The sequence below is a fragment of the Oratosquilla oratoria genome, chromosome 20, assembly GCF_046742065.1.
Source record: "Oratosquilla oratoria isolate Oo_2021 chromosome 20, ASM4674206v1, whole genome shotgun sequence".
Taxonomy (NCBI): Eukaryota; Metazoa; Arthropoda; class Malacostraca; order Stomatopoda; family Squillidae; genus Oratosquilla; species Oratosquilla oratoria.
Window position 1 is genome coordinate 2,376,487 of NC_134796.1, and position 26,045 is coordinate 2,402,531.

The following is a 26,045-nucleotide window of genomic DNA, read 5'->3' on the forward strand; positions in this document are numbered from 1 at the left end:
GTGCGTGTGTGTGTGTGTGTGAGGTACTCAGCGACCCTCCGTCCCAGCTGACCTCCCCCACCAACTCCCCCTACCTCCTCTACAAAATCGTCCCGCTATTTCTGGATTTGACCTCACCACGCGATTATGTCACGCCTCGTCAGCACTACAGAAATACTTAGCGCCACATTCCTCCCCTCTCGATTCATCGTCTTCTCATTCATCTCCACACGGAGACGTGCCTGGTATAACCCGATCAGAGGATTGACTGTGATTGCTTCCCTCCCTCTCTCCCTTCAATCCCTCCACCCCTTCTCAAACTCCCTTCCTTCTTCACCAGAGCCCCTGCAAATCCTTTAAGTTATTTTGCACTATAAAGTAAACGATGGACAGAATGGCAAAGCAGAAAAAATGTCCTTAGGCCATTCGTCGCGGTTGTGATTTTATTTCCTTGGTCTACATCGTGCTGAAAGCAACGTCGTTTTATTTTCGAACGGGTCTTCCCGCCTCGCCGCCGCAACGGCTTCTTACATCTGTATACGTAAAGACGCGCTAGTAAAGAGGGTGGGAATGATGAGAAAGGAGGAAAGACGGGGAAATAGACTGGGGAAAATCTTCCTCCACAATATTCCCAAATCTCCATTACGGCTAGCCAGCCCTCCTGGGTGGTGGTGGGGGGGGGGGCGATACCGCAATACTCCATCCGCCCCTTCAAATCCTCCACTCACCATTCAAACATATATTGCCTCGTACCCAGAATGCCTCGCTCCCCCCACAATCCATCACATTCACCTCTTCCTTCGCCTACCCTTTCCTCTGCCCTTGTTCCTCTACAGCCAGTCACGACTTCCCTCAAGATAAAAATAACCACAGCAAGATCACACCAGGATCCCGGAACCGGTGCCAATAATAACAACAGAAGTGCTTGGTGCGCATTCCGGAAATGAAATGCCGAGTAAGTCATGATATACTCGTGTTCAATGACATTCTTACAAAATATGTTTGTTTTTTTCTATAGTCCTGAGTGCGTGTGTGTGTGTCCTCGCGTATTTAAATAACTAAAGTATATGGAGAAGTAACAACGTGCATCTACGCATTTATCCAATTGTGAAAACATACGAAGATATCAACGCTCGGATTACAGTATCTTAAGTCTCCACCAAACAAATGTCGAACGCCTCGGTCTCGTTTCTACAGACCCTTTTAAACACCTGATAATTCAGTTATCTTGCTTTATAACATATAACAAATTACATTTGGTGCGTTTTTTCATTATTAACCTAGAGATAAATTAAGAAAATTACAATAAGAATGTAATACCTCGCAATTACTTTAATCATTCTCAATATAACTTGCAATTCATCATAGATAAAATTTTATAATCAATTGTAAAATTAGATAAAACCTATCAAGGTCAGGTTCCCCTTCCAAGTACCAAGATGAATAGAATAGAAAATAGCAATCTTCAAACATTCTATATTTGACTGAAATTCCTTTGAGAAGCCAATCTTGGAAGAGAAAATATACTTCGATACTTTTGCGATTCCCTTGTGAAATCGCAATATCTTTGTCTATTATGAATTAATAAAACAAGAATCTCCTTTCGAAGTCAAATAAATTGAAATAAGACATCATTTAAAAGCTGTACATACGAACGGGGTCGAAACGCTCGGGGTCGACGATTTGATGTCGGAGTCAGGACACACCATCAAAGATGTTTTTAAATTTTTTAACGGTTTTTGCTCGAGTTTCATCAACATCTTGGCTACTCCAGGAGTTGGTGCATCGGTGCCTGTTTATTACGTGGCCTACCTTTTTGAAACTGGTTTAGTATGTGGCCTACCCTATTTGAACGTGTCCTACCTCAGGAATTTTTCTTAAAACAAATAGGTATAGGCCACATACTAAACCGGCTCCTGTGCATGGGAAGCTATTTCTTTACGTCCTTATGGCATGGGGTCTTGTTCAATTTGTTTGTATTACTTCGAGGCATCCTTCGTGCTTTTGCGTGTGTGTAATTCACCATGTTATTGCATCACGTGTTGGACTCGTGATCGACAGCTACTACCCTCCCGGATGAGAGCTCAGTGCTCATGTATGACCAATCTATGGGTAATGCTGTGACCTCACACACACGCCTAACTCCCCGGCCACGAGAGTTGGACTATGGCTCGCAGCACAGCGATACTGAAATTATTTCAGCCTTGGGCGGGATTCGAACTCGGACCGCCGAGTTAGCAGTTGCAAACGCTACAATTGCGCTGTCGAGCCGCGCGCGCGCACCTGTGTGTGTGTGTGTGTGTGTGTGTGTGTGTGTGTGTGTGTGTGTGTGTGTGTGTGTGTGTGTGTGTGTGTGTATTCGTGTAGAAACCGCCGTCAAACGGTTTTTCCCGCCTCCTGGGCATCGAACCTGTGACCTCACGTGGCCGTCTACTGACCAGAGCGCCACCTTACTACCCTTCACACTCACCGTAAATTTCACGGGAGACTAACTCACACACTTGAGGTTCACGATACCGCTAAGTGATTTTATTCCGTTGTGGTGAGGAATCAGTTGTAAGCACGAGTACATTTTAGTCAAACAGTCCCTAAAACCTTTCCCAGAAATGCTGTGACTTATCAAACGAAACATCAGATGTTCTTGTTAAAACCGAGTTAATGTATTCGCTTTGGAACAACCCTAGTTTGTAAATGGTCATAAGCTCTACTTCCCATTTTCTCACCGACCACCCATCGCTGCGAATACCACAACCAGCAGTCAACCACATTTCAGTGTCTCACGAGGCCCTTTCTCACATTCTCACGTGCTAAACCGAGACACGTGACCAAACAGCCGGCGATGGCCTGTATCCCCCCCTCCCCCCTCCCCTTATCGCGGTTCTGTGCCGCTGCGTCAGGTGGTATCTCTTCCTCTCTTCCTTCATCAGATTGTATAGACACGGTAAGGGAAACATGGACTGGAGGTGAAGCTTTTATTCCTGACGTTTCGTCTAACGACTTTCTCAAGACGAAACGTCAGGAATAAAAGCTTCACCTCCAGTCCATGTTTCCTTTACCGTGTCTATACAACTTGTTCACATGGATTTTGATGTGCAGACTTTCACGTAGACGCCGGAAACAAGGGAAGCCCGGCACGTTTCAGGGCGAAGAAAAGGGACCACTTGGGAAGAAGCAGAACGAAGAACCTCGAAGTCATGTGTCGATGTAGGGAACGTGTCTTCGAATTACGTTTTTTCTTCCAATGGTAAAAGACATGGATGGAAAAGTATTAGATGGAGGGCGAGCTCAATGTAGAACGCCTACTGGTAAACCCTTGACAAAAGGTATCTGGACGAAAAAAAAAAGAAGTGAAACTATGGAATTGGTGAAACATTGTGAAACAAGTGAAACATTGGAGAAAAAATATAGCGCTCATGTGTGTGTGTGTGTGTGTGTGTGTGTGATTCACCTTTGGTCTTTGGATCACGGGTTGGACTCGTGATCGACAGCTATTTCCCTCCTGGAAGAGAGCTCAGAGCTCGTGTGACCGATCTATGGGTACTGCTGTGACCTTACACGCACACACACCCCCAAATCCCCGCCCACGAGAGTTGGAGTAACGACTCGAAGCGCAGCGATACTGAAATTATTTCAGCCCTGGGCAGGATTCGAACCCAGACCGCCGTAGTGACAGTCAGGGACTCGACCATCCGCGCCACCGAGTCGTTCGTGTGTGTGTGTGTGTGTGTGTGTGTGTGTGTGTGTGTGTGTGTGTGTGTGTGTGTGTGTGTGCGTGTGTGTGCAAGCCAACGCCGCGTTCCTACACTATCATCCCTCTCCCCAAGCTTAAACAGTAACACAACACCAAACCAGTGTAAACCAGATAACTGCTGTAGAGCCACTTGTACACTCAAAAGCAGATTCCCACCCCAAGAGGAAGCAAAGCCCCGCCTGGGCTCACGTCCGCAGACTATTTCGGGAACGTCAAGTGAAAAGCAAGCAGAAAACTCCCTCAGAAGAACACAGACTTTCATTGTGCTTCCACCTACACGGTCTTCCGAATGGTGCAACAACGTGGTTTTCCTCACATAAACACTTTCTAATGCAATCAACTAAGCACTTAAGCTCTCCCGCTGAACACACACTTTGTTTACATATATGTACTAGTGTGTGTGTGTGTGTGTGTGTGCGCGCGCACGATTGCGTGCGAAGGATTAATTATCTATAAACACACTTGCCACACATGTAAATGCAGTTGCTGATCAAAGCAGGATTCGTATTTCATTAAAATGATCACTTTCCTGTAATATTGTGACATACTCGAATTTCGTGTTGACTGACAGCAAAGTTCAATGGTTAACTAGAGAGTGGACTGACTGCAGGGGGAGCCGGGGGAGGAACCGACGAATCGAGACGATCTCCATCACTCCAAAGATAACCCAAACCCGAAAACAATCACTGGGCTTCACAGCTGTGCAGACCCCCACCAACACAATCAATCTACCATTACGGGCTGCCACTGCCAGCGACAGTGACTTTGATATCAACTGAACCTCAACCTAATTTAATGCCTTCTCCACCTGTGCCTCCGCCCCCTCCACTTAACGGTAATAACGGTAAAAGGAATATGACCTAAGGACAACATAGTTCCTGAAAGTTCAATGTATCCTTGAGTGTCAAACAAGACTGTTACAGTTTAGATGCCTATTGTCTACAAAAGTTCAATGTGTAACCTTAAGTTAAACAATACTCTTTCTTTTTCACTTGTTTTACTTTTCTTTTCTTTTTTCAAGACGACTTCAGTTAGTTAGAAGGAAGTGTTATGACGACAGACAAAACAACCGTGGCTCCATCAAGAACGCGTTGTAGGAAGAAAAAGAAAATAAAAATAAAAAAGAAGAGGATGAAGGGCAAGCGTCTGGGTAAGAAGAGGGTCAGGAGAGAGAGAGAGAGAGAGAGAGAGAGAGAGAGAGAGAGAGAGAGAGAGAGAGAGAGAGAGAGAGAGAGAGATGCAGGAAATGCGAGTGAAAGGATTGAAAGGTTCACAGGATGAGGAGCGATTGATGAATGGAGTAGTGCGGGTACGGGACGTAAAATACCCTACTATAATAGAGATAGAAAACAGTTGACTATTACTTTATCTCAAAACTGGAAACTCAAATAAAAAACAACTGCGTCCATTAATCCCCATTAAACCGTAACCTAGACCAGAATGTCCCAATCTACTTTACTCGAGATATTTAATACCGCGTTCCAACATCACTGGCCTCTTTCAGAATTCACACTTCGGCTCCTTTGATTTCGCACTATTTTACCCAAATTCTGGAACAATCAAGTATGACGAACCCCAACTAAACCTTGATCTGAACCACATATTTACCTAAAGCGTTCCACCCCGTTCTACTGTTAGGAATTCAGAGTCCAAGGCGGAAACGATGGAAAGGGAGGAGAAGTGACGAAGAGAGTGGGAAGGGGGAGAATTGAATAGAAGACAAGAGAAAATCAATTCACGAAGAGAAGTGCTATTGGGATACGGGTGGTCGGCGTCAAGACATTAGAAGGACGACAGTGGCGTGAGGCATGATGCGGGTATATCTCTAATTAGAGGAAGGGGGAGAGGAGGAGGAGGTGGTGGAGGAGGAGGTGGTGGAGGAGGAAGAGGAGGAAGAGGAGGAGGAGGAGGAGGGGGGAGGAGGAGGAGGCGGCTTACAGACCCGGGAGCTTCGAAGGTGTGCGCGCTTCTGAGTCTTCGAAGGACAACGAGTGGCAAGAATGGCGCCGGATAAGGAGCATGCGGAGGTTGCTGGCAGCGAACAGGGGGGGTAGGGGGAGGGAGGAGTTTGAGGAGAGATGGATGAGGGAAGGGGACGGGGGGGTTGAGAACACCGCGAAGGTTACGTCAACACTGAATGAGGTCTGGAGGGACTCGGGGGGGAACTTAAATTAGGAACCCGAAGGAACCCTGAAGGTCTGAGTGGAGGTCCATCCAATAGGTTTGGAGGACCTCTCGTAGATATGGCTTACCCTTCGACGCCCAATCGCCGCTATCTGTGACTTTCAACCGAGGGTCCTTGGTAGTCAATAAAAGGCTTTCAAAGAGAGTCACATACCGAAAAGTTATTGTGGCTAATACACCCCAGACAATTTTCCCTCGACACCGAAATCATATTCAGGAATTTAAAGATTCGAATGACACAAATAGGGATTTCACAAGGAAACGGCTACAGAGGAGGTGATCTGTAACCTCACCACGATGATTGTCTAGGTTGTCCCCTATGCATGATAAAAAGAGCAGAACGTGGAGGAGGAGGAGAGAAAGGAAAGAGATGAAGAGCACACTTGGGAAAGGGCTGGAAGGCCCCGGTCATGCGCTTAGTGAAAGTGAGCGATATATATTCATGTACATGGTTGGTGTGTGTGTGTGTGTGTGTGTGTGTGTGTGTGTGTGTGTGTGTGTGTGTGTGTGTGTGTGTGTGTGTGTGTGTGTGTGTCCGTGCCGAGAGCCTTAGGACGAAATCCAGGACTTCTTGGAACCGAATTTGAAATGGTCGAGGCCGCCTCTTGGCCAGAAGGTACACCAAAGCAGCTGTGTATAGGGGAGTTGATGCTTCAGCACTTCTATATACGGCGAGGAAGCTGAGGGCAACGGGAGCGAACGAAATGAAGGGGGGTGGGGGTGGAAGGGGGGTGGGGGTGGAAGGGGGGAGATGAAGAGGGAGGGGAAGTTGGTGGGGAAAATAGAAGGGGGGTGGTGAAAGAAAACATGAGAAATGCTGAATATCAGAAGTAATAGAAAAAAATGTAGGGAGATGGACAACGACGAGGTAAATGAGAAGGACGAAGTGGAGGAGGAGAGGTGGCGAAGGAAAACATGAGAAAAGCTGAAGATCAGAAAGGATGTAACATATCAGAAGCAAGAGAAAAAAGATGTAAGGAGATGGACAACGACGAGGTAAATGAGAAGGACGAAGTGGAGGAGGAGGAGGAGCAGGAGGAGGAGGAGGAGGAGGAGGAGGAGGAGGAGAAGGAAGAGGAGGAGGAGGAGGAGGAGGAGGAGGACAAGGGGGGCGAGGAAGGTCTGACTCATATCATCCAAACAGCGGTAGCGACAATGATAGCCATTTCATGAGGCCCTAAACCTATATACAGACTTCTCAATCGAAACCCTGCCTGACATGACCTAGCGAGTTCCAATGTACTGCACATGGACCTGCCAAGTTGTGTTTATCTACACAACGGTGTTCTCACGAGCCTCGGTTCGAAACCGGGGACGACTGTCGGAATTAGTTGACAGGATAAGAAGTTATTCTGACCTCTTTGTGTGTGTGTGTGTGTGTGTGTGTGTGTGTGTGTGTGTGTGTGTGTGTGTGTGTGTGTGTGTGTGTGTGTGTGTGTGTGTGTGTGTGTGTGTGTGTGTGTGCCTAATAAAAGTATACAGGAAAAAAAGAATGAGTGCATGGGCGCGCGCAATCTCTCCTATCGCTGCTCGCCAATGATTGTGATTGGCGTCCCTGAATGTCGGTCATTTAAGACAATCAACGACAGCTATATTTATTCCGACGAAAAAACACTTTGTAAATAAGCCATTCACAGCCATTATATGGCTAAGTGTCACCCCAGGGGCCAGTGACGCCACCCCCCCCCCCAAAAAAAAACAAAAAAACTCCCAATCCCCACCATTCCTTACTGCCTATTATGGCTATTGGCTTGCGAAATAATCAAACAGATTTTAAATTTTGTATTTAATGTCCCTATTGCAGAAAGGATACGGGGAAAACATTTTGTATTCTGTTGATTCTAACGCAAAATTCGTCGATCACGGTAAAATATTCAGGGCTTCGACCTTTTTATTATAATTATTTTTGTCAGTCTTGTGGTCGGCATATCCAGACTAGAATTGCCGGCCCCCTAAATGTAAAACCTCAGGGCAAATGTACCCTCCCCCCCACCCCCCCATGTAAGGGCCCTGACGCCAATATATAAGTAAATATCACAATTTACAAAACAAGACGGTAGAGTTATCTAAACATTTTCAAAACCTAACTTCAATATCGTGATTCACTTTTAAACATTTTACTTTGTGTACAAATTCAGCAGTCTGACTGTTACGGCACAGACACTGATATAGAAATAAAAATACAATATAAAATAATAATAATAATAATAATAAAATAATAATAATAATAATAATAATAAAATAATAATAATAATAATATTGAAGAAATAAAACGTTCTGGCCATTTGTTCCTCATGTCTGCACTTTGCCGATCACCTGATATGTCATCCAATGACAGCGCCGCTTCGGCCTCGAGGGAGCCAATCACGTAGCGCCTCACGTCACCGACCCGATGGTGCCATTGCCGCAGCCGCCATTATCGACGTGATAAGACTAAGGTGAAGATAAGGATAGCATGACTGTTTCCTCGGAGTGGGGTTAGTGGGTTGATTTTTTTTTTCTCGGTAAACTTCCTTTTATCCATTTCAACTCATCAGGTCTGGACATTGAGGACGAGTGTTTACATTAATATTGTCTTACCACCACCCCCGCCACTACTTTGCCATCCCTATCACACCACCACCACCACGAATATAATCAGCACCACCGTCAACGCCCCTTCCTCTCCAATTAAATTCTCAGTAAACTTCCTTTTATCCATTTCAACTCATCAGGTTCTGAACATTGAGGACGAGTGTTTACATTAATATTGTCTTACCACCAACCACCCCGCCATCACTATCACCACCACGAATATCATCAGCACCACCGTCAACGCCCCTTCCTCTCCAATTAAATTCAGGGAGGCATGCAGGCCAGCTCGGCATACCCCCCCCCCTCCGTTCTTTGTTCTCATCTCCGTCTCCGCAGCGTCGCGTTGCCCAAATGTTTTCGTTCCGAGTAGTTTATTTTCCTCCCACTTTCACCATCAACACTTCCAATACTTAAGCGCATTTCACCAAGTAAACTCTGCTAAGTTAAATGCAATTATAAAATTATTCATCGGTTAAGAACTAAATAGTCCCCACACATCTTTAAGGCTTTGATTTTTCTTCTTTAAATGAAGGTCACATCTCGAATCGTTACTTTCCGCCTTCAGCAATAGGAGTGCTTGTCAACCTGCAGTCAATGGATCACTGAGGGTACCTCAGACCCATGACCCCAAACCCAGCAGTTATTGGACGTTTCAAATAATCCACAGGGAGGTAATAACAGTAACACATAAATTAGGGATACACGAGAAAGTAGGTTGAAACCCCCTGAGCTATACGGCCCCGGTGTGGGCCATCCCAATGCTTTGTCCGCAATCGACATCGGACGTTCGCTGAAGAGAGAGTTCAAGGAACGCAATGTTCGAGGTACCGACATCGAGCTCGAGGAACCTCGACTATGCGCAGTTTCCCTCTTCTGCGGTACATCCTGGGACTTCATCTTTAACCTCTTCCCAACCGGTGGGTGCCACGTAGATCAATAAAACGTCCCTCAGGTCCTTCTGGTGCTGAACAAAATAGTTTGGCTTACCAGAATAACATGTAAGTGAAAGGGACGTCATTTTGTGTGAATGAAACCGCTTGGCGTTGGCCCAAAAATCAAGCTCACTGCTGCAGACAAACGCTTCGACAAAAACGAGTAATTTATCTGACGTGCAAACCTTCAGCTGAACATGATCACCTGGCAGAAGACAAAGTCACACAATGCGAGTGAATAAGCGGGAGGTTACTCTACAGGAGGCCATAGAGGTCAACATGGTGGAGGGCGATGGGTGGACGAGATGGAGGGTGAGGAAGTGGAGAGTGGGGGGATTGGAATACGTCAGGGTCGAGCAGGATATAGAGGACGACGGGGTCGAGGAGGTGGCGGAGGATGACGGGTGGTGGAGAACAACAAGGTCGAGGAGGTGGTGGAAGAGGGCAATGGGGTCCAAAAGGCCGTGCGTGCGGAGGAAGGACAGGAGGAGGGGGAGGAAGAGGAGACGGAGAAAGAAAAAGGGATGATTCGAAGTGTGGGATGGGTAAAAGGAAGGGGAAATGAGAGAAAATGAGGAGAATGAAGGAGAAAGATGGAAGCAAAGGAGCAAGAGGGAGTAAGAGATCAGGAAGAAAGATGTGGGAGAAGGTGGAAGTTGAACCACCCATGAAGTAAGGGTATAAACAAGAAAAATGTGGTAGAAGGAAAATATAAAATGTCAGAAAAAGAAACGAGGAGAGACGTTATCCGGTGGCCGGCCGGGTTCTCGGTCGGGTGTCAGCGGACAAATGGCGTCCTGCAAGACCTCGCCAGGTATTCGTTCTATCTTCCACCGTTCTGGGATCTACAACAACTGTAACTTCTAGTTCGAGTGTATTAAGACCATAGGTTCACTTCCCGAAGAACTAGCGATTCCATTCAGCAAAGCTGCGACCCAAACAGGGGGAGTAATATGTGCACAATGTGTATTTATATATATATATATATATACATATATATATATATATATATATATATATATATATATGAGTGGTAGGGTGGTGAGTTTAAACGCCAAGAATCCGTTGAAGTTTTATTTCTGACGTTTCGTCCAACTAGGACTTCTTCAGAGTGTACACAAGTAGAACAATGACAACTTATATACCCGCACAGCTCACCCCGTTCCCCCTCGGTCAATGTTGCTGCCATCTCTCTTTCGTCTTGCCTCATGGATGATTAGTCCGCTTGCTATCCTCGCCAGCTTGACGAAACCGTCCCGATGGTTGCTGCATGGGAGTGAGGTAATGTATGCTGCCTCAATTGTCCTCCTTTCCTTTCTATCGAGTCCAGTATGTAGCACCTCTGTTTTTTCCCAATCCGGCAAGTGGCCAAATTTGTCGATGTGTACCACTAAAGAGTTAGACGTCCGGTGGGCTTTGATGTCATTCTTGTGCTCAGTTGTCCGCTTGTGAATTCCTCTGCTAGTTTCGCCATAGTAACTAGCGGGGCAGGTTTTACAAGGAATTCTATAAATTAAGCTGTTGTCTTCGTTTTCTATTTTGTTTCTAATTTTATTTCTCACAACGTCGCCAATTTTTACCCCCGTGCTGAATGCCAGTTTCAGGCCTGCCTGACGGGGCATTAAAAGCTGCTGAGGAGGTAGTCAAGGACGTAAAAGACGAGGATTTGCCTGTAGGTAAGAAGGATTATTTAAAACTAATTTCCCTTTGTATAAAATTTGGTCCTCTAATCTTCAACAACGAAGAATATATTCAGTGTCGTGGGCTTGCTATGGGAAGTCCTCTCAGTGCCGTGTTAGCCTCTCTGTACATGGAGGTACTAGAGAAAGACAATTTCATAGGAATAATGGGCCAAGACTCCACCTGGATGCGGTATGTGGATGATGTACTCGTCGTCGCACCCGCAGATACTGATTTGGATGTTAAGTTACAGGAGTTAAACAAGATAGTACGTGACATCCAATTCACAATGGAACGTGAGAAAGATAACCATCTGGCCTTTCTAGACACAGTAGTATGGAGACGTGGTAACAAGACAGCATTTTCAGTCCACAGAAAATGCACAAACAAAAACGACATCGTGCATTTCTTCTCCGCACACCACAACAAAATAAAAAGTGGAATCGTTATAGGCTTTTTCCTGAGAGCATTTAGGATATGTAGTGAGGAATTTCTCCAGGAGGAAATTAATTGCATTTTTAATATTAAAAAAAAAAAAAAAATTATATTACCCAGCAGGCTTTTTATATAGAAATAAGGAAAAGGCGTTACAAATAAGAAATAGGGGTGTCAAAGGAAAAGAGGCTAATGATGAGAACCGTGGGTACCTGTCCGTTCCCAACTCCAAGTGCTCAAACGTCATGGAACAAAATCTCACCAAGGCAGGCCTGAAACTGGCATTCAGCACGGGGGTAAAAATTGGCGACGTTGTGAGAAATAAAATTAGAAACAAAATAGAAAACGAAGACAACAGCTTAATTTATAGAATTCCTTGTAAAACCTGCCCCGCTAGTTACTATGGCGAAACTAGCAGAGGAATTCACAAGCGGACAACTGAGCACAAGAATGACATCAAAGCCCACCGGACGTCTAACTCTTTAGTGGTACACATCGACAAATTTGGCCACTTGCCGGATTGGGAAAAAAACAGAGGTGCTACATACTGGACTCGATAGAAAGGAAAGGAGGACAATTGAGGCAGCATACATTACCTCACTCCCATGCAGCAACCATCGGGACGGTTTCGTCAAGCTGGCGAGGATAGCAAGCGGACTAATCATCCATGAGGCAAGACGAAAGAGAGATGGCAGCAACATTGACCGAGGGGGAACGGGGTGAGCTGTGCGGGTATATAAGTTGTCATTGTTCTACTTGTGTACACTCTGAAGAAGTCCTAGTTGGACGAAACGTCAGAAATAAAACTTCAACGGATTCTTGGCGTTTAAACTCACCACCCTACCACTCATTCTGTCTTCACACCTCAACATATATATATATATATATATATATATAGAGAGAGAGAGAGAGAGAGGAAGACTGCAGAGCAAAAGTGTACCAGCACACGTTGGCGAGGGAGGGTGGAAGAGTGGAAGTAGGGTGAGGGAGATATAGTCAGCAAGATGGAGGAGCGGTGGAGAAGTGGCGGGGCTGTGGTATGTAGGTGTGGTATATGGTATTGTGCTTTAGCCTAGGATACTGGCATAGAACAGGGTACCATAATGTTGTGGCGTGCCCCGACTAGTAGTGACGCTTTCCATACGAGGACCCCCTTGTTACGGCCGACAAGGCCCCTTTTCATACATGTACTAGGCGTGGCAACGTCTCTTTGCCCTGTATAGCAAAGGACACTACCCCAACGCCAGTCGATACCCGTCTGTCTCGCCGAGCTAACATCACCCATTGACAGCTCACCGGCCGCCACTCACGAATACTTCCTACGGGAATTTAGCAACGTGCTGGTCTTCAAGGGTGACCCCCCCCCTCCGCTCCGCCCCCCCTAGGAAGGATACGCTGTACGGCTAGCACATCGTCATCCCCGCCGCATTACGAAAGCGCCCACCGACCCCCGAAGACGCCGCTCCCGTCGTGTCCCATCCCTCGGTGGGGGATCCCGGTCCTCGTGCGCGGCCCTCTGCCCCCGTCGCTCGCCCTGGCTCGCGAATAGGCATACCTCTCGCAATGGTCCAACGAGCGCGGTGGGGTGGGGGATGGGGGAGGTGTGGTATGTAGTAGTACTTTGGCCTAGGGTACTAGCATAGAGCAGGGTACCATAATGTGGCGTGCCCCAACCAACAGTGACACTTCCCGTACAAGGACCCCCTTGTTACGGCCGACAAGGCCCCTTTTCATACATGTACTAGGTGTGGCAACGTCTCTTCGCCCTGTGTAGCGAAGGGCACTGCCCCCACGCCAGTCGACACCCGTCTTCCTTGCCATGCGCACCTAGCGCTCCCTTATACACATAACCCACTGACTAATAAACGCGTAAATCGCCTCCCCCCCTGCGTTTCATTATTGCCTCTGCATACAGGATTGCATCCAAACATATTCAACGAAGTCGGAGGACTTTTCGCTCGGAGAAGATGCCGTCCCCTTCTCTCTTCTCCCGAACCGACACCCACTGAGGAAGACCACCAACACTTACCCACCTGCCCCTTTCCACGCATATTCACTCACCCAACCACCTGTTCCATCGCCACCTGTTCCTCCACCATCACGATCTATACATTCATCTCCTCCATCTGGTTCTCCAATACCATGACCATCACAGTCCTCTTCACCTCATTCTACACCATCACGACCACATCTATTCTCATCCACCATCACCTTTTCCTCGTCATTTTTGCCTACGTGCACAAGCATTATCATCTCCACCTTCTCCACCACCGACGCTGCTGCTGCTCCCTCCACCAGCGACCTAGAGTCCCTACCGATCAATAGGCCAGGCCGAGTACCAACAAGGCCCTTCTGCCGGGTCGCTGCCTCAACCCCCCCCACCCACCCTAACCCTGAACCCCTCCTACAGCATTGAACACACCCCTTCCTCCTGCTGAGCAAATAAACGATCAATATGTGACGTCTACCGGCTCCTTTCATTAACTACGAATATCATTCTAAAATTTATTTTCTTTTTTTTAAAGTTGACAACCATAACGTGGACGAAGGACCGACGCACGACGGGAAAGTAGTGACGGTGATGTCTGCACAAGTGCGGTGGAGGGAAGGGGCCCCCAGACAGAACCTCCACCCAGCAACCTCCCCACGTCAGAACACCCCCGTGTCGCCTCGTCATGTGGACATTCCGGCACTGCTCCCGACTTCTTCACTCTCCTGCTACACCATCCACCTCGGTCGCTTCCTCCCTGAATTCATGATAGTTCCGAAAGCCGCTTCCTTCCTATCCTTTCTTCACCCTGTTACTGGTACTGGCAATTCGTACACTTGTTCTAGCCACCGCCAAACTATCTTATTCAACAGAGGTAAACCTGCGCTGCGAGAGTTAACAGGCTAGAGACTAAGACGATACCGACGGCGACGACGAAGAAGAGTATCGAGAAGACAACGAAGGCGACAGTGAAGCAAAGAGCCTTCACAATACGACAAGATGCATGACTGCAACTTATGCGGAAGGGTGCGGTCGTCGACAATTCTTCGCTCATGAATACGTGACCCCAGTCCTGACACAAATAAATGTTGCCTTGTAAGGACAACCCAACGGAGATCGTGCCGCCGGGCTCTTCGTAGTTCCGTGACAGGAACAAAAGAAGCCGAGCACGTCACGCGGAGGAGCTCCCTCCAGAGAAACGGCTTCCTACGGAGGCAACGCCCAAGTTGGGTAACGTCGACATAGGTTACGAAGATTTTACCAACACCGTTGAAGTTCCTGTAACCCGCACACGTTCCCTTTCACCCCCCCACCTCCGTAGCACTCCTTATATATTTTGTTTTGACTAATGCCAGACGATTAATTTCAAAGGGCTGTTTCGCCACCCATGTAATGCAAACGAGCAAAATTATACCGTGATGACACATTTGGCGGATCTTGATCTAGCCAAGGGAAAATAATCCACTTTATCCGACAATCGTATACGGACCGAAAGGGTTGGAATTCTTTTTATTTGCCCCTTGAACAAGTTCCCATGCCTCGATAATATGGTTCTGGTTTAAGCCGAAATATTCAATTCATTTTGGTGGACGCCGTTGCAGCAAGGCGGGGGCTAACACGAACGGTGGAAGAGACCATAAACTAGACTAAATACGTCAGACTCGCCCCAAGCCCTAAAAAAAGGCACTAAAGGAGCACATCGACCACTGGCGGAACAAAGCCACAGACCCTTCGGGAAGTATATGGGCGTTATACCCGGAAGAACGGCCCCCAGAAAGGTGACAGGAGAGAACAAGAACCGCTTCTGACCCTACCATCAGAAACGCCCTCGGTCATCGTCGTCGTCGTCGTCGTCAGAGGACTCGCCCACAGGAAGGAACAAGCCGACTTGGCGTCTATTTTGGTGCCTAGTCAGACATCAGTGGCTCCCTTCTCCCCCTCCACGACCGAACCCTTCCCTTCCTAGTGAATGCCTACGCGCGCACATATATTTATATATCCCCCTTACAAGCACACTCACACATACCCTCTAAGCATATACACTAAAGACACACGTAAGCAAACGCACACATGACTCGCTTTCATAGTCACGCTTCTCTAAACTCGTTCGTTTGGAGTACACAGGAATGCCCTATTGTCAAGAATGAGTCACCCTGATCCATTCCCTTAATGACATTGCCACACCCATAGACCCCTGTCTACCAATGTCGCCTTTAGCACCACCACGATATTCTAGCCACTGCAAACAACACCCTAATGATTGATTACACCTTCACCACACCCTAATTCAATTCCCCCCTCTCTCCACCCACGAACCTCTCCCAACGACCACACCCACAGGGTACAAGAATGTGACATCCACCTCACTAACTCAACCTCACTCCACCCACCCCACTTCTGACACAACCGCATCGAAACGTAACGTAGTGCCAAATACATTCACACCTCTAACCCTTTATTTACATTTCTAGGTACGTGGCCCCGTTCGAGTGTGTGTGTGTGTGTGTGTGTGTGTGTGCGCGTCTGCATGAGCGCGCGCATTTGTTTGCGTTGCTAGCACACGTCTGCATAACGTATAGGCCAGTGTCTTTGAGCCTTTGCATATTGTACACCACCAGACCACTCCCACACACGTCCAAGATCTGCTGCGCGATTCCCGTTGAAGCAATTTGTTGTTCCTCTTCTTTTTGCACCATCTTAGCAGACCTCCCCCTCCCCTCCCCCCAACTCCAGGAACAGGTAGCTACGTTTGCTGAAATCCTTGGGAGTGCCTCGACCATAAAAAGACGGCACTTCGGCCTCCGTCTAAAGCAGCAGCTGCAGCGACGCCCCGACTCGGACTCAGCGTGCACCGAGGCCGAGAGGCCTGGGGGTCCGTATGTGGCAGTTTTCATCAACATCTTCTACGACCAACACCACATTTAATCAGCTGATACAATTATATACAGAAAGACGCTTGGTTGAAAACTTTAGTCTAACCAACACCAAGTAAAGAGTTACTTAACTAAAATTATACTAACTTGGGTAAAACGATTAAGCAAAACTTTTAAACCATGTGTACACTCGTGGCCTGTTTTCCGTGTCCACCTGTAAGTATATATCTCGTTTATACGGAAGTCCCCCGGCCATATCCTAGCACGCCTAATAACGGGTGAAATGCTATTTAGCAGAAAACTGAAGAAATATATCCACATGCAGAGAGGAGGCGGGGCTTCGAGTGACGTCACGTCGCTTTATCCGTGGGTGAAACCAAATAATGTCGTTTCACGACGTCAAGGCGACTGAGGACATTTTCAACAAATGTAGATAGATTAGGTGTGTTTGCACTTCGATTTTGGCTTGTAGCTCGTGCGAACGTGGACAGTGTGAGTGTGTGTGTGTGTGTGTGTGTGTGTGTGTGTGTGTGTGTGTGTGTGTGTGTGTGTGTGTGTGTGTGTGTGTGTGCATGCACACGAATACAAACAGCGATATGTATGGACTTCCTATTCGCCATGAATAAGAGAAACCAAAAGATACTGACCGTCAGGGCAACGTCACGGCCACCTGCAACCCCCACCCCCCGTAATACAAACAACACGAAAGTACTTTCCATTACCACGCAGGTAGGAATCTTTTTTTAACACTAACGTCCACAGACCCTCGTCTCAAGCTCAATCCTCAACTTGATGAGTTTTGTTAATTTTGTTCCTGTTAGTGACGGGTGATGTTATGCAATTCGGGGATTGTGTTATTTTGAGGGAATTCCGGATCACTCGAGTGTCCTATCAAGTCGAAGCTCTCCCTCTCAATGATGGGGCTAGCATACCAGTGATCCTCATTCCTCCCAAGAATACACTGGCCGCACAGATTATCACTTTTCCTTCCGCTCTGCCTACGGCCACGTTATCTCGGATCACGTATGTGGCATCATCTCAGTGTCGAAAGGGGTAGCCTCTCTCGACCATCTTGGCAACAAACAACATTTGCACAGCGAAAATCATTGAGTGACTTACAGGCTTTTAAAAACGATTGTAACCAGAGACAGTTTCCCTAAACAGAGACAGGAAGCTCTTACTGACAACAGACTATGTTTGCATAACACACAAGGGGAAGAGGGAGGGAGGGAGGGAGGGAGGAACAGGGAAATAAAGGCCGTTCAGTCGCAATCCTTTAGTAGACCCGGATCTTCACTCAATTTCTCTCTCACACACACACAGGCAGGAAACATAACGAAGACAAAAGACTATAAAAGAGTTTCACAACATTTCGGGCATTCGTCAGCACCCCGCGGCAATGTATGTACTCTCTTCGACCCTGGACCAAACCTGAGTGATTCGGTTAAGGCCGAGACCACGTGATTTTTTCGTCTATAACGACTGTTTCAATCCTCGCTGGGGTGACGTCGTCTACACATTATATTATGGCCATTGACGTCAGTCGACTTCATTGGCTCCCAGGGCCCCTGTGACGACTGACACCCAGAAATAAATCGATGAGCCTGACCCGTGGGACTTATGGACTTCTGTTCGTATGCGGGTTAACATGCATGCACGCGCAGGCATGAATACGCGCAGGCATGAATGCGCGCGCGCACACACACACACAACGGTCATACATATACCTTACCTCTGCATCACAATACAAAGGACCAACCCACCCATGAGTCCAAAACAAGCCTCCCTGACCATAAAACCCGAAGCTTATACGATCTCCCGCCGGGTTAGTTACAACGTGAGAGAAAACCGGTGACCACAGGACGAAGCCCATTTGTACTTCTGTGCGCGAAGTGGCCAGTAATTTGAACACGTATAGTCCCCCAGAGGCATAACGGACAGCTGTAAGGAGATGTCAGTATCGCTCACACTAGTGCTGTTGGAATGTCAGATAGGAGGAGGTGGAAGGGGGGAGGAGGGAGTGGGGGAAGGTGGTGGTGGTGGAGCAGGAGAAGGAGACCTCGGAGGTCCCAACGGATACGCATTGATTACGAGTTAAGCAATGCGTATTCTCCGCCGAGTCTATCGGACTACATGCCCGACGACACGAACCTGACACGCGTACAATGCCATCCAGGTAGGTATCGACATTTTTAAAATCCCGATAAAAGTCGTTATGCCTCTTTTCAGCAACGTAACTACTCACAAATATGGAGAATAACATCGACAATCCGTTAGTTTCTCCCCTTGTAGATTTGCGTTCACCTGTTTATCAATCTATTCTTTTAATCCCAAATGGTTATAAACGGAGGCATGTTTTCACCAATTACAATCCATTGATGAGCGAAAGGCAAAGGCGCCTATACAAGGGGAGGGACTCTTCCATAAATCTCAATGCAATCGAATCTTTATGTAACGTCATTAAAGTATCCCACAGACACCCACTACTTGCGCGTCACAAAGACTAGCAAGGACAACAACGCCAGAAGCTCCGCGGTTTGAGCATCACTCGACCTTTCAGCGATTCCGGAAGGGAGTGGGGGGGAGGGGGAGGGGGGAGACGAGGCCAAGCTCAAACACGCCCTCTGTAGACGTGAAGGCCAAAGGACAACATGAAAAGATCGTTGACCTTTAAACAACAACTCTTTCTGTGCACAGTCAATGGCTCGTGAATGAATAGAGGATAATTTTAGTTTCCCTCGTGAAAATGTGAAAGAGTCTATCACAAAGAACGTCTGCAATCCTAAATCTGCAAAAATATTGCTGAAAATTAACAATTTCACTGTGAAGTAGCATCTCCCGGGTGAATAAAATCCCCTGAAGGTTATTAGAACAAATGCACATGGTGTGAAAAACATATAAAAGCATAAAGCTTTCATTGTGCACAGTCTGCCTATCAATTCCCATCGTCTACACCTTTTCACTTTAAACAAAACAGTTGGTCATGAACAAACACGTTCCAGTGATCCTCTAGCAGGATGAAATGGTCAGACACAATCCATACAAAGTCCAGTAACTAAGTTGAATTGATTACGAATAAATGATAACAAAGACGTTTAAGTTTCCGTATCAGAACTGGTCTCTGTCCGCTGGCAAACTATACTATTCGATTGCTCGTGTCCCCTCAATGGGAATGGTGATACACTTCGCAACGAACGCCAACAGTTATAGATGCCCTTTCTTCTGTTATGGCTGACACAGCACTAAAGAGCTGCGTGTAACAATCTTCAGTAACGATATTAATAACCTACCTACACTTGATTCTGTCCCTCAATACAAATTTGATAGCCCGGGAGACATATAGTATATATCCGTAAGTAACCACTAGGAAAAGTAAACTAACGAAGCAGAGCGCTTTCGTATAATTACATCCAGTGCTGAAGATGTAATTATACGAAAGCGCTCTGCTTCGTTAGTTTACTTTTCCTAGTGGTTGCTTACGCATTTGTGAACACACGTTCCTAGTGTTTTTATTGCGCATATATATATATATATATATATATATATATATATATATTAATGAAGAGCTTAATATAATCATTCAAATTCTAAATATCTCATCAAAGTGATAACTGATCAACTCCTGTTATGCTACCCATCAAATATATGGAAATACGAGTTCACATGGCAGCCTTTGAAACAGAACTCGCAATACACCAAATATCTCGATACGATCATATTTTGCACAGAGATTTATAAAGTTTGAAAGTTGATTTCACGTGTGCATGCCCCTACATAGCAGTTGCGTGCCTGCTGAAATCTGTCGGTTCCATTACTAAACAGGATGTGCGAGTTAACGAAGATATTTGTTCTTGTAAGAAGATTCCCCCCCTGTTCCAAACTTAGACTTAACCGCATTTTATCGTACAGCAAAGGGCTCTGACACGGAACTTGAGGAAAATGGTGCAGTGATGTTGAAATCATGCGACCCAACATCTCTGTGGTGCTCTGCCAGCCGCCATGACGAGTTTGGCCTTGAGATACCCCGAGAAGGACGCTGGCCCACAAGTCATTGTCCTCGACAATGCATACACACATGTACGTGTGTACATACGCATACAGACAGACATACGAGGTTAAAGAAGAAAATATATTTATATATTTCTGTACCGCAGATTCATCTTATTATTATTCATAAAATAAATATACATAAAAATGTTAATATTCCATGCAATGTAGCTGTCGTTTCGAAAGCTGTATCAGTCGCATACAGACAGATACGAGGTTAAAGAAGAAAATATATTTATATATTTCTGTACCACAAATTCATATTATTTATGAAACAAGTATACATAAAATGTTAATGTTCCATGCAATATAGCTGTCGTTTCGAAAGCTTTAAAGTATCGACGTAACAGCCATGGCGAAGAGATACCTGGCCACACACACACACACACACACACACACAGAGAGAGAGAGAGAGAGAGAGAGAGAGAGAGAGAGAGAGAGAGAGAGAGAGAGAGAGAGAGAGAGAGAGAGAGAGAGCGTAGTTCCTTCAATTAGGTACACTGGGGGGAAATATAAACACAAATTATATCAACTCACCTCTCAGTATCCGTGAAGACGAACTTCCTGAGCTTGAGATCGCGAAGAACAAGCCCCGCTTCGTGGCAGCGGGCGACTGTATCGGAGATTTGCGCAAAGAGGCTCTGTGCCTCAGCTTCCCGTAGGCGCTTTTTGGTACGAACGTACGAATGAAGATCGTCATAGTGAGCAGGGAACGCTACCCACGCCCTTCGCCAATCGCTCGAAGTTATAACTTCGACCGGCGCTCGCACACCCGCACACGTACCCAGGTAAGCGTGCTGGGCAGCTAAATCGCGCCCACTTCTTCCATCTAGAATCTAGGAAAAAAAGAAAGAAAAGAACGACGCCGTTAGTAAATGAAAGACAAATGGTCATCGACTAGAATTTATTAACACGAGCGTCTCGACTGCTTCTTATCAGTGGGCTTGGAGACTTACCTTAACGACGAATCTCTCCTGAGTCCTCACGTCGACGGCCAGACACGAAGCCTGGTCCACCATCGAGGTTAACCAATATTTTTCTGCCACGATCACCCCGACGGGAGAATTGTTTCCGCCGCACCGGCCGCCATTACTCGAGGCGGGCGACGAAGAGGATGTGGCTGACGAGGGCGACGTCGAAGTGGACGCGGGAGGCGGCCGAGGAGGAGGCGCGGCAACCTGAGGGAAGGTTGGCGGGGAGGTATAAACTCCCACAGGAGTGAGATCACCTGAGGCGCTCCCACAGCCGATATGCTGGGCAGTGGTGGGGACGGTGGCAGTGTTGGGGGAGGAAGCAGTGGGCGAGGAGATGATGGTGGAGGAGGAGGAAGAGGAGGAGGAGGAGGACCCATGGCGTTGGTGCTGGCTCTGGGGATGGTGCACAACCACGCTTCCCTGTGAACAGGCACTTGGCACCAGCATAGGCACCTCAGCGCAGTCCTTGTCGTAGCTCGAAGTAGGCGTTCGGACAGAGTCTGCCGAAGAAGAGGACGACGAGGTGGGAGAGAAGGAAGAGGAGGGGGAAGGAGTAGGAGAAGACGACGAAGAGGGGGAAGATGAGGAGGAGGAGGAAGACGTGTGGTTAAGGAGGTTGCTGTGTTGGTGAAGGTGATGTTGGTGGTGGTGGTGATAGTGATGGCGATGGAGAGCGATGTCGGGGACCATGGCATCTACCAGCTCTTCCTTGATGACTTTTGTGGCGCCCGACAGGTCTTCGTGAAGCTGCATAGCCGCAGCATAGGTCCTCTTTCTTCCCATATTGATTCAGATAATATACGAGACGGGTTTAAAACTGACCGTCGGCGTTGGCGGCCCAGATGGGAATTGCTTTCTGCCGGTCCGTTTGACTAGTAAACACACTATCCATTTAACGGTGACAAATTATTCCGTACACGCGTAAGAGCACTCACACAGACACACGCACTCAAAAACACTTTGTAGACATCGACTCTAAGTTCTGGAAGACGAGGCGATGGATTAAAACGAAGAACCTCCTGACGATCTTCAGTTCCACGAAGAGGCGAGGCGTGTGAAGAACCAAGGCGTCTGCAAAAACCGCGAGAAAGAGGAGCAAGAATCAGTCCATGATAATATCAAGTCTGCATCGTGAGCATGGCACTGTCAACCAAAGTCATGAAAGTTCCTGCCTACAGCGTCCCCCATGTACGATAATTATTATCGGCGTAATATAAGACTATACTTTTGTCCCTCATCCCTACATGGGTCCATCAATACTGTCCCTATCTGTCATATCACTGATCATGACAGGTCCGCATACATAACCCTAGACCATTTTAATTGTTACAAGTTTGGGAGGAGAGCGCGCGCACACACACACACACATTTAAAAAGTTTAGATAAAATGAGATATGGAGACGGGACACCACGAGCTTAGCTCCCCTTCCCGTGAAATACAACTAGGTAAACACACACACACACACACACAGTCTTCCAAGGAAGTAAAACAGCTTCACCACCAAACATGCACTTCATCTGGTCCCCTCAGGACAGTTTTGGTTACCGTCAGTGGCGAAGGCGAGTTGGGCTGTGTGCACAAAGAACAACCTACACACTTCCAGTGCCGGAACGGTCGTTCCCACAAATTAATAAAACACCACACGAATCAGAAATAAAATTCAGGTTGCAATGTGTGTGTGTGTGTGTGTGTGTGTGTGTGTGTGTGTGTGTGTGTGTGTGTGTGTGTGTGTGTGTGTGTGTGTGCGCGCGAGCTTGCATGGGTTGATTTGGCAATACGCAATAAAATCTGAAGGCTCACACTCGAACCTTCACCCACACAAGCTTTGAGACTTTTAACGTGAGTGGAATCTTTAAATATTCATAAATTTCCCAACGAGATTCTATGTTTCATATTTTTTTTCTTTTTTACTTGAAAACTTCCCCCATTAAAATGTATTCCTGAAGCGTTCGTGCGTTTCCGAGTAAAAATCATAAAAGCAGTTTACGTACATACACCTGTCTTCCTACATATCGAGTCGAACTGTGTTCTTGTCATTATTTGCACTTCATGTACATTGCCAAATAAAGTCTATAATAAAGTCTATATATCTAAACTCTATACTGAGAGACTTCGACGTCTGCCTAGCCCCCCCAAGCCGGTTTCTCCCCTCAGGCCACGGTGTCCAGGGACTCATGGTGCACCCAAGCGCAGGAGGGCAGCGTTGTTTTGAATGAAGACTACTCGTCGGCCAGACGTACGATCGATGTTCTGTAGCAACGCGGTGGATCAGCTTATAAAAACGAGCTGGCTGGGACTTTCCCCGTTTCGACCTAGCCAGTCCCAGCGACCAACTATGCTCACCTATCCAGCTTCCTACACAAGAAACATCACATTTGTTCAAATAAAGCGACATATGTGTTGTACGCGTATTTCATGAGTAGACACTGCGGTAAATACTATCGAGTGATGGACCTTGAGGAATGGTAATAACTAAATGTTGTGCAACCCGAGGTTGCTAGAGAATAAATCTGATCGAAACGGTCTCTAATGATAAATTTCGAGAACTCTCACACATCAGATACAACTACAACAATTTTGCAAATCCTTTGCAATAGTGTGATGAAATGAGGCAAGGCGATAAAAACACACGGTTTGCCTCGTACCAGAACTTGCGTCATTATTTAGTTTCCAGTTTTTCAAGTTTTCAAAGATTTTTGTTCTTCCTGCACATCAAATGTCACGGTACGACAAATACAACGTTGACGACTCACCCGACGTTAATCCGACCTAAAGAAGATAAAAACGATTCTGTTGCCTTACATATACCCATACGTAACTACTAGGACTTGTTAACAATACAAGTTCCCTGACGAAGAGGAGAGTGCGTCATATAACCTTGTTCTGTCCCAAAAGTCTTGTGAAATCACACGACAAACCTGTGCCAGATGCTGTTCGTTTCGGCCCAGCCCCAAGCACCGGGAAAGGTGGTGGGGTGTGGGGGTAAAGAAGGTCATCATAAAAAAACCCTTCCATACTTAGTGGCACCTTTCCTGTCAAATTGGTTGCTGCCAAATAATTCCATTCTTCTCCTCGACGTCCCTCCACACCAACGGACATAATCAAATATCATTTACACATTCTAAATATAATTTTGTGATAGTGATCTGTGGGGATAGAGATCCCCCCACACTACTCCCTGGCCATTGGGATTAAACCCCCCCCATGAGATCATGAAAAACCTATAATGAAATAACTGCCTATAATGTTAAATATGCATAAGCTTTCAAGGTGTGTGTGTGTGTGTGTGTGTGTGTGTGTGTGTGTGTGTGTGTGTGTGCAACGACAATTCTCTGCGCGACTACTACCTGCACTCAGTCATCAAACGAAATAAAATATTATCACTGAATACCAAGAATAAAATTGAATGTTCAAGGCTGTCCGGTACTAATGTTATATGAACACATTCCAAGGTTTATCACAAACTCATTTGCTCTCCTATTGATTGCATTAAAGGTTCATGTAGCTTTGCTTTTTCAAACACGGTTGTAGAATGACTTTATACTATCTGCGACCATTGTTCTGACAACGAGCCAGGATTTCGCCTGCGCCCCATACTCGAGAAACCACACCTGACTGTTGATTCAAAGATCTAATTCTGGTTCACCGCCGGATTCCTAGCCACTTCGGTAAGCTCTAAGTTTATCCCTGGCAATGCAGTAGCTCTCTTCACCCGTGGAAAGAATATCACATCACACAAACACGGCGAGAATATTACCATCTGCTGTCAATTGAAATGGTCAAAACAATACATAGATATATATTACCTTGTTAGGAATCCTTAATTTGAAAAGTTCTTCACACTCCAACTGTGCTATTCCTTGGGCATTTCACAGTCAATTTAATATATTTTTCCACTTTTCACACACAGATGTATCCACAATTAAAGCGCGCACAATACACCTACTGCATAAATGGCTTAAACTAATCCCGTGCTCTTCCCGCCATGTCTGCAGTCACACTGACTCGGTCTCGGGCTGCCTCGTTGGTAGGTATACAGTGGCTCACACGTCGCACTCCACATCCCCTCCGTCTTGCATTCAAACGTACGTACGGACGTACGTACATGGCAATGCTAACTCTTGTTTAAGCTGTTACAAGTCGACTATATATAATATATATATATATACATATATATATATATAAATATACATATATATATATATAATGTAATATATATATATATATATATATATATATATATGTATATATACATATATATATACATATACATATACATATACATATGTATGTGTTTATATGCATATATATATATATATATATATATATATATATATATACAGGTATATATATATACATATGTTATGACGCCTTGGCTGTTCAACTTATACATGGATGGGGTGGTGCGACAGGTAAATGCAAGGGTGGTGGGTCAGGGATTGGAGATGATTAAAGAAAATGGAGAAAAGTGGAAGATAAGCCAATTGTTGTTTGCTGACGACACTGCGCTTGTAGCATGATCAGAGGAGGGGTTGAGGAGGTTAGTGACAGAGTTTGGGAAGGTGTGCGAAAGTAGGAAGTTGAAGATAAAAGTGGGTAAAATGTACAAGGGGGGAGAGTCGCAG

At 46.2% G+C, this 26,045-nt stretch overlaps 1 protein-coding gene across 1 annotated transcript in view; it reads right to left on the reverse strand.

The window, feature by feature from the left end:
* LOC143036373 (uncharacterized) overlaps window positions 1-25,444 on the reverse strand; it is a 109,973-nt gene extending 84,529 nt beyond the window's left edge. Inside the window, exons 1-3 of the mRNA XM_076203630.1 lie at window positions 25,227-25,444; window positions 21,402-22,490; window positions 20,983-21,281 (exon numbers count right to left, since the gene is read on the reverse strand). Of these exons, the coding sequence (XP_076059745.1) occupies window positions 20,983-21,281; window positions 21,402-22,202 (1,100 nt within the window). The 5' untranslated portion in view covers window positions 22,203-22,490; window positions 25,227-25,444. The remainder of the gene's footprint in view (window positions 1-20,982; window positions 21,282-21,401; window positions 22,491-25,226) is intronic.
* Between the last annotated feature and the right edge of the window lie 601 nt (window positions 25,445-26,045).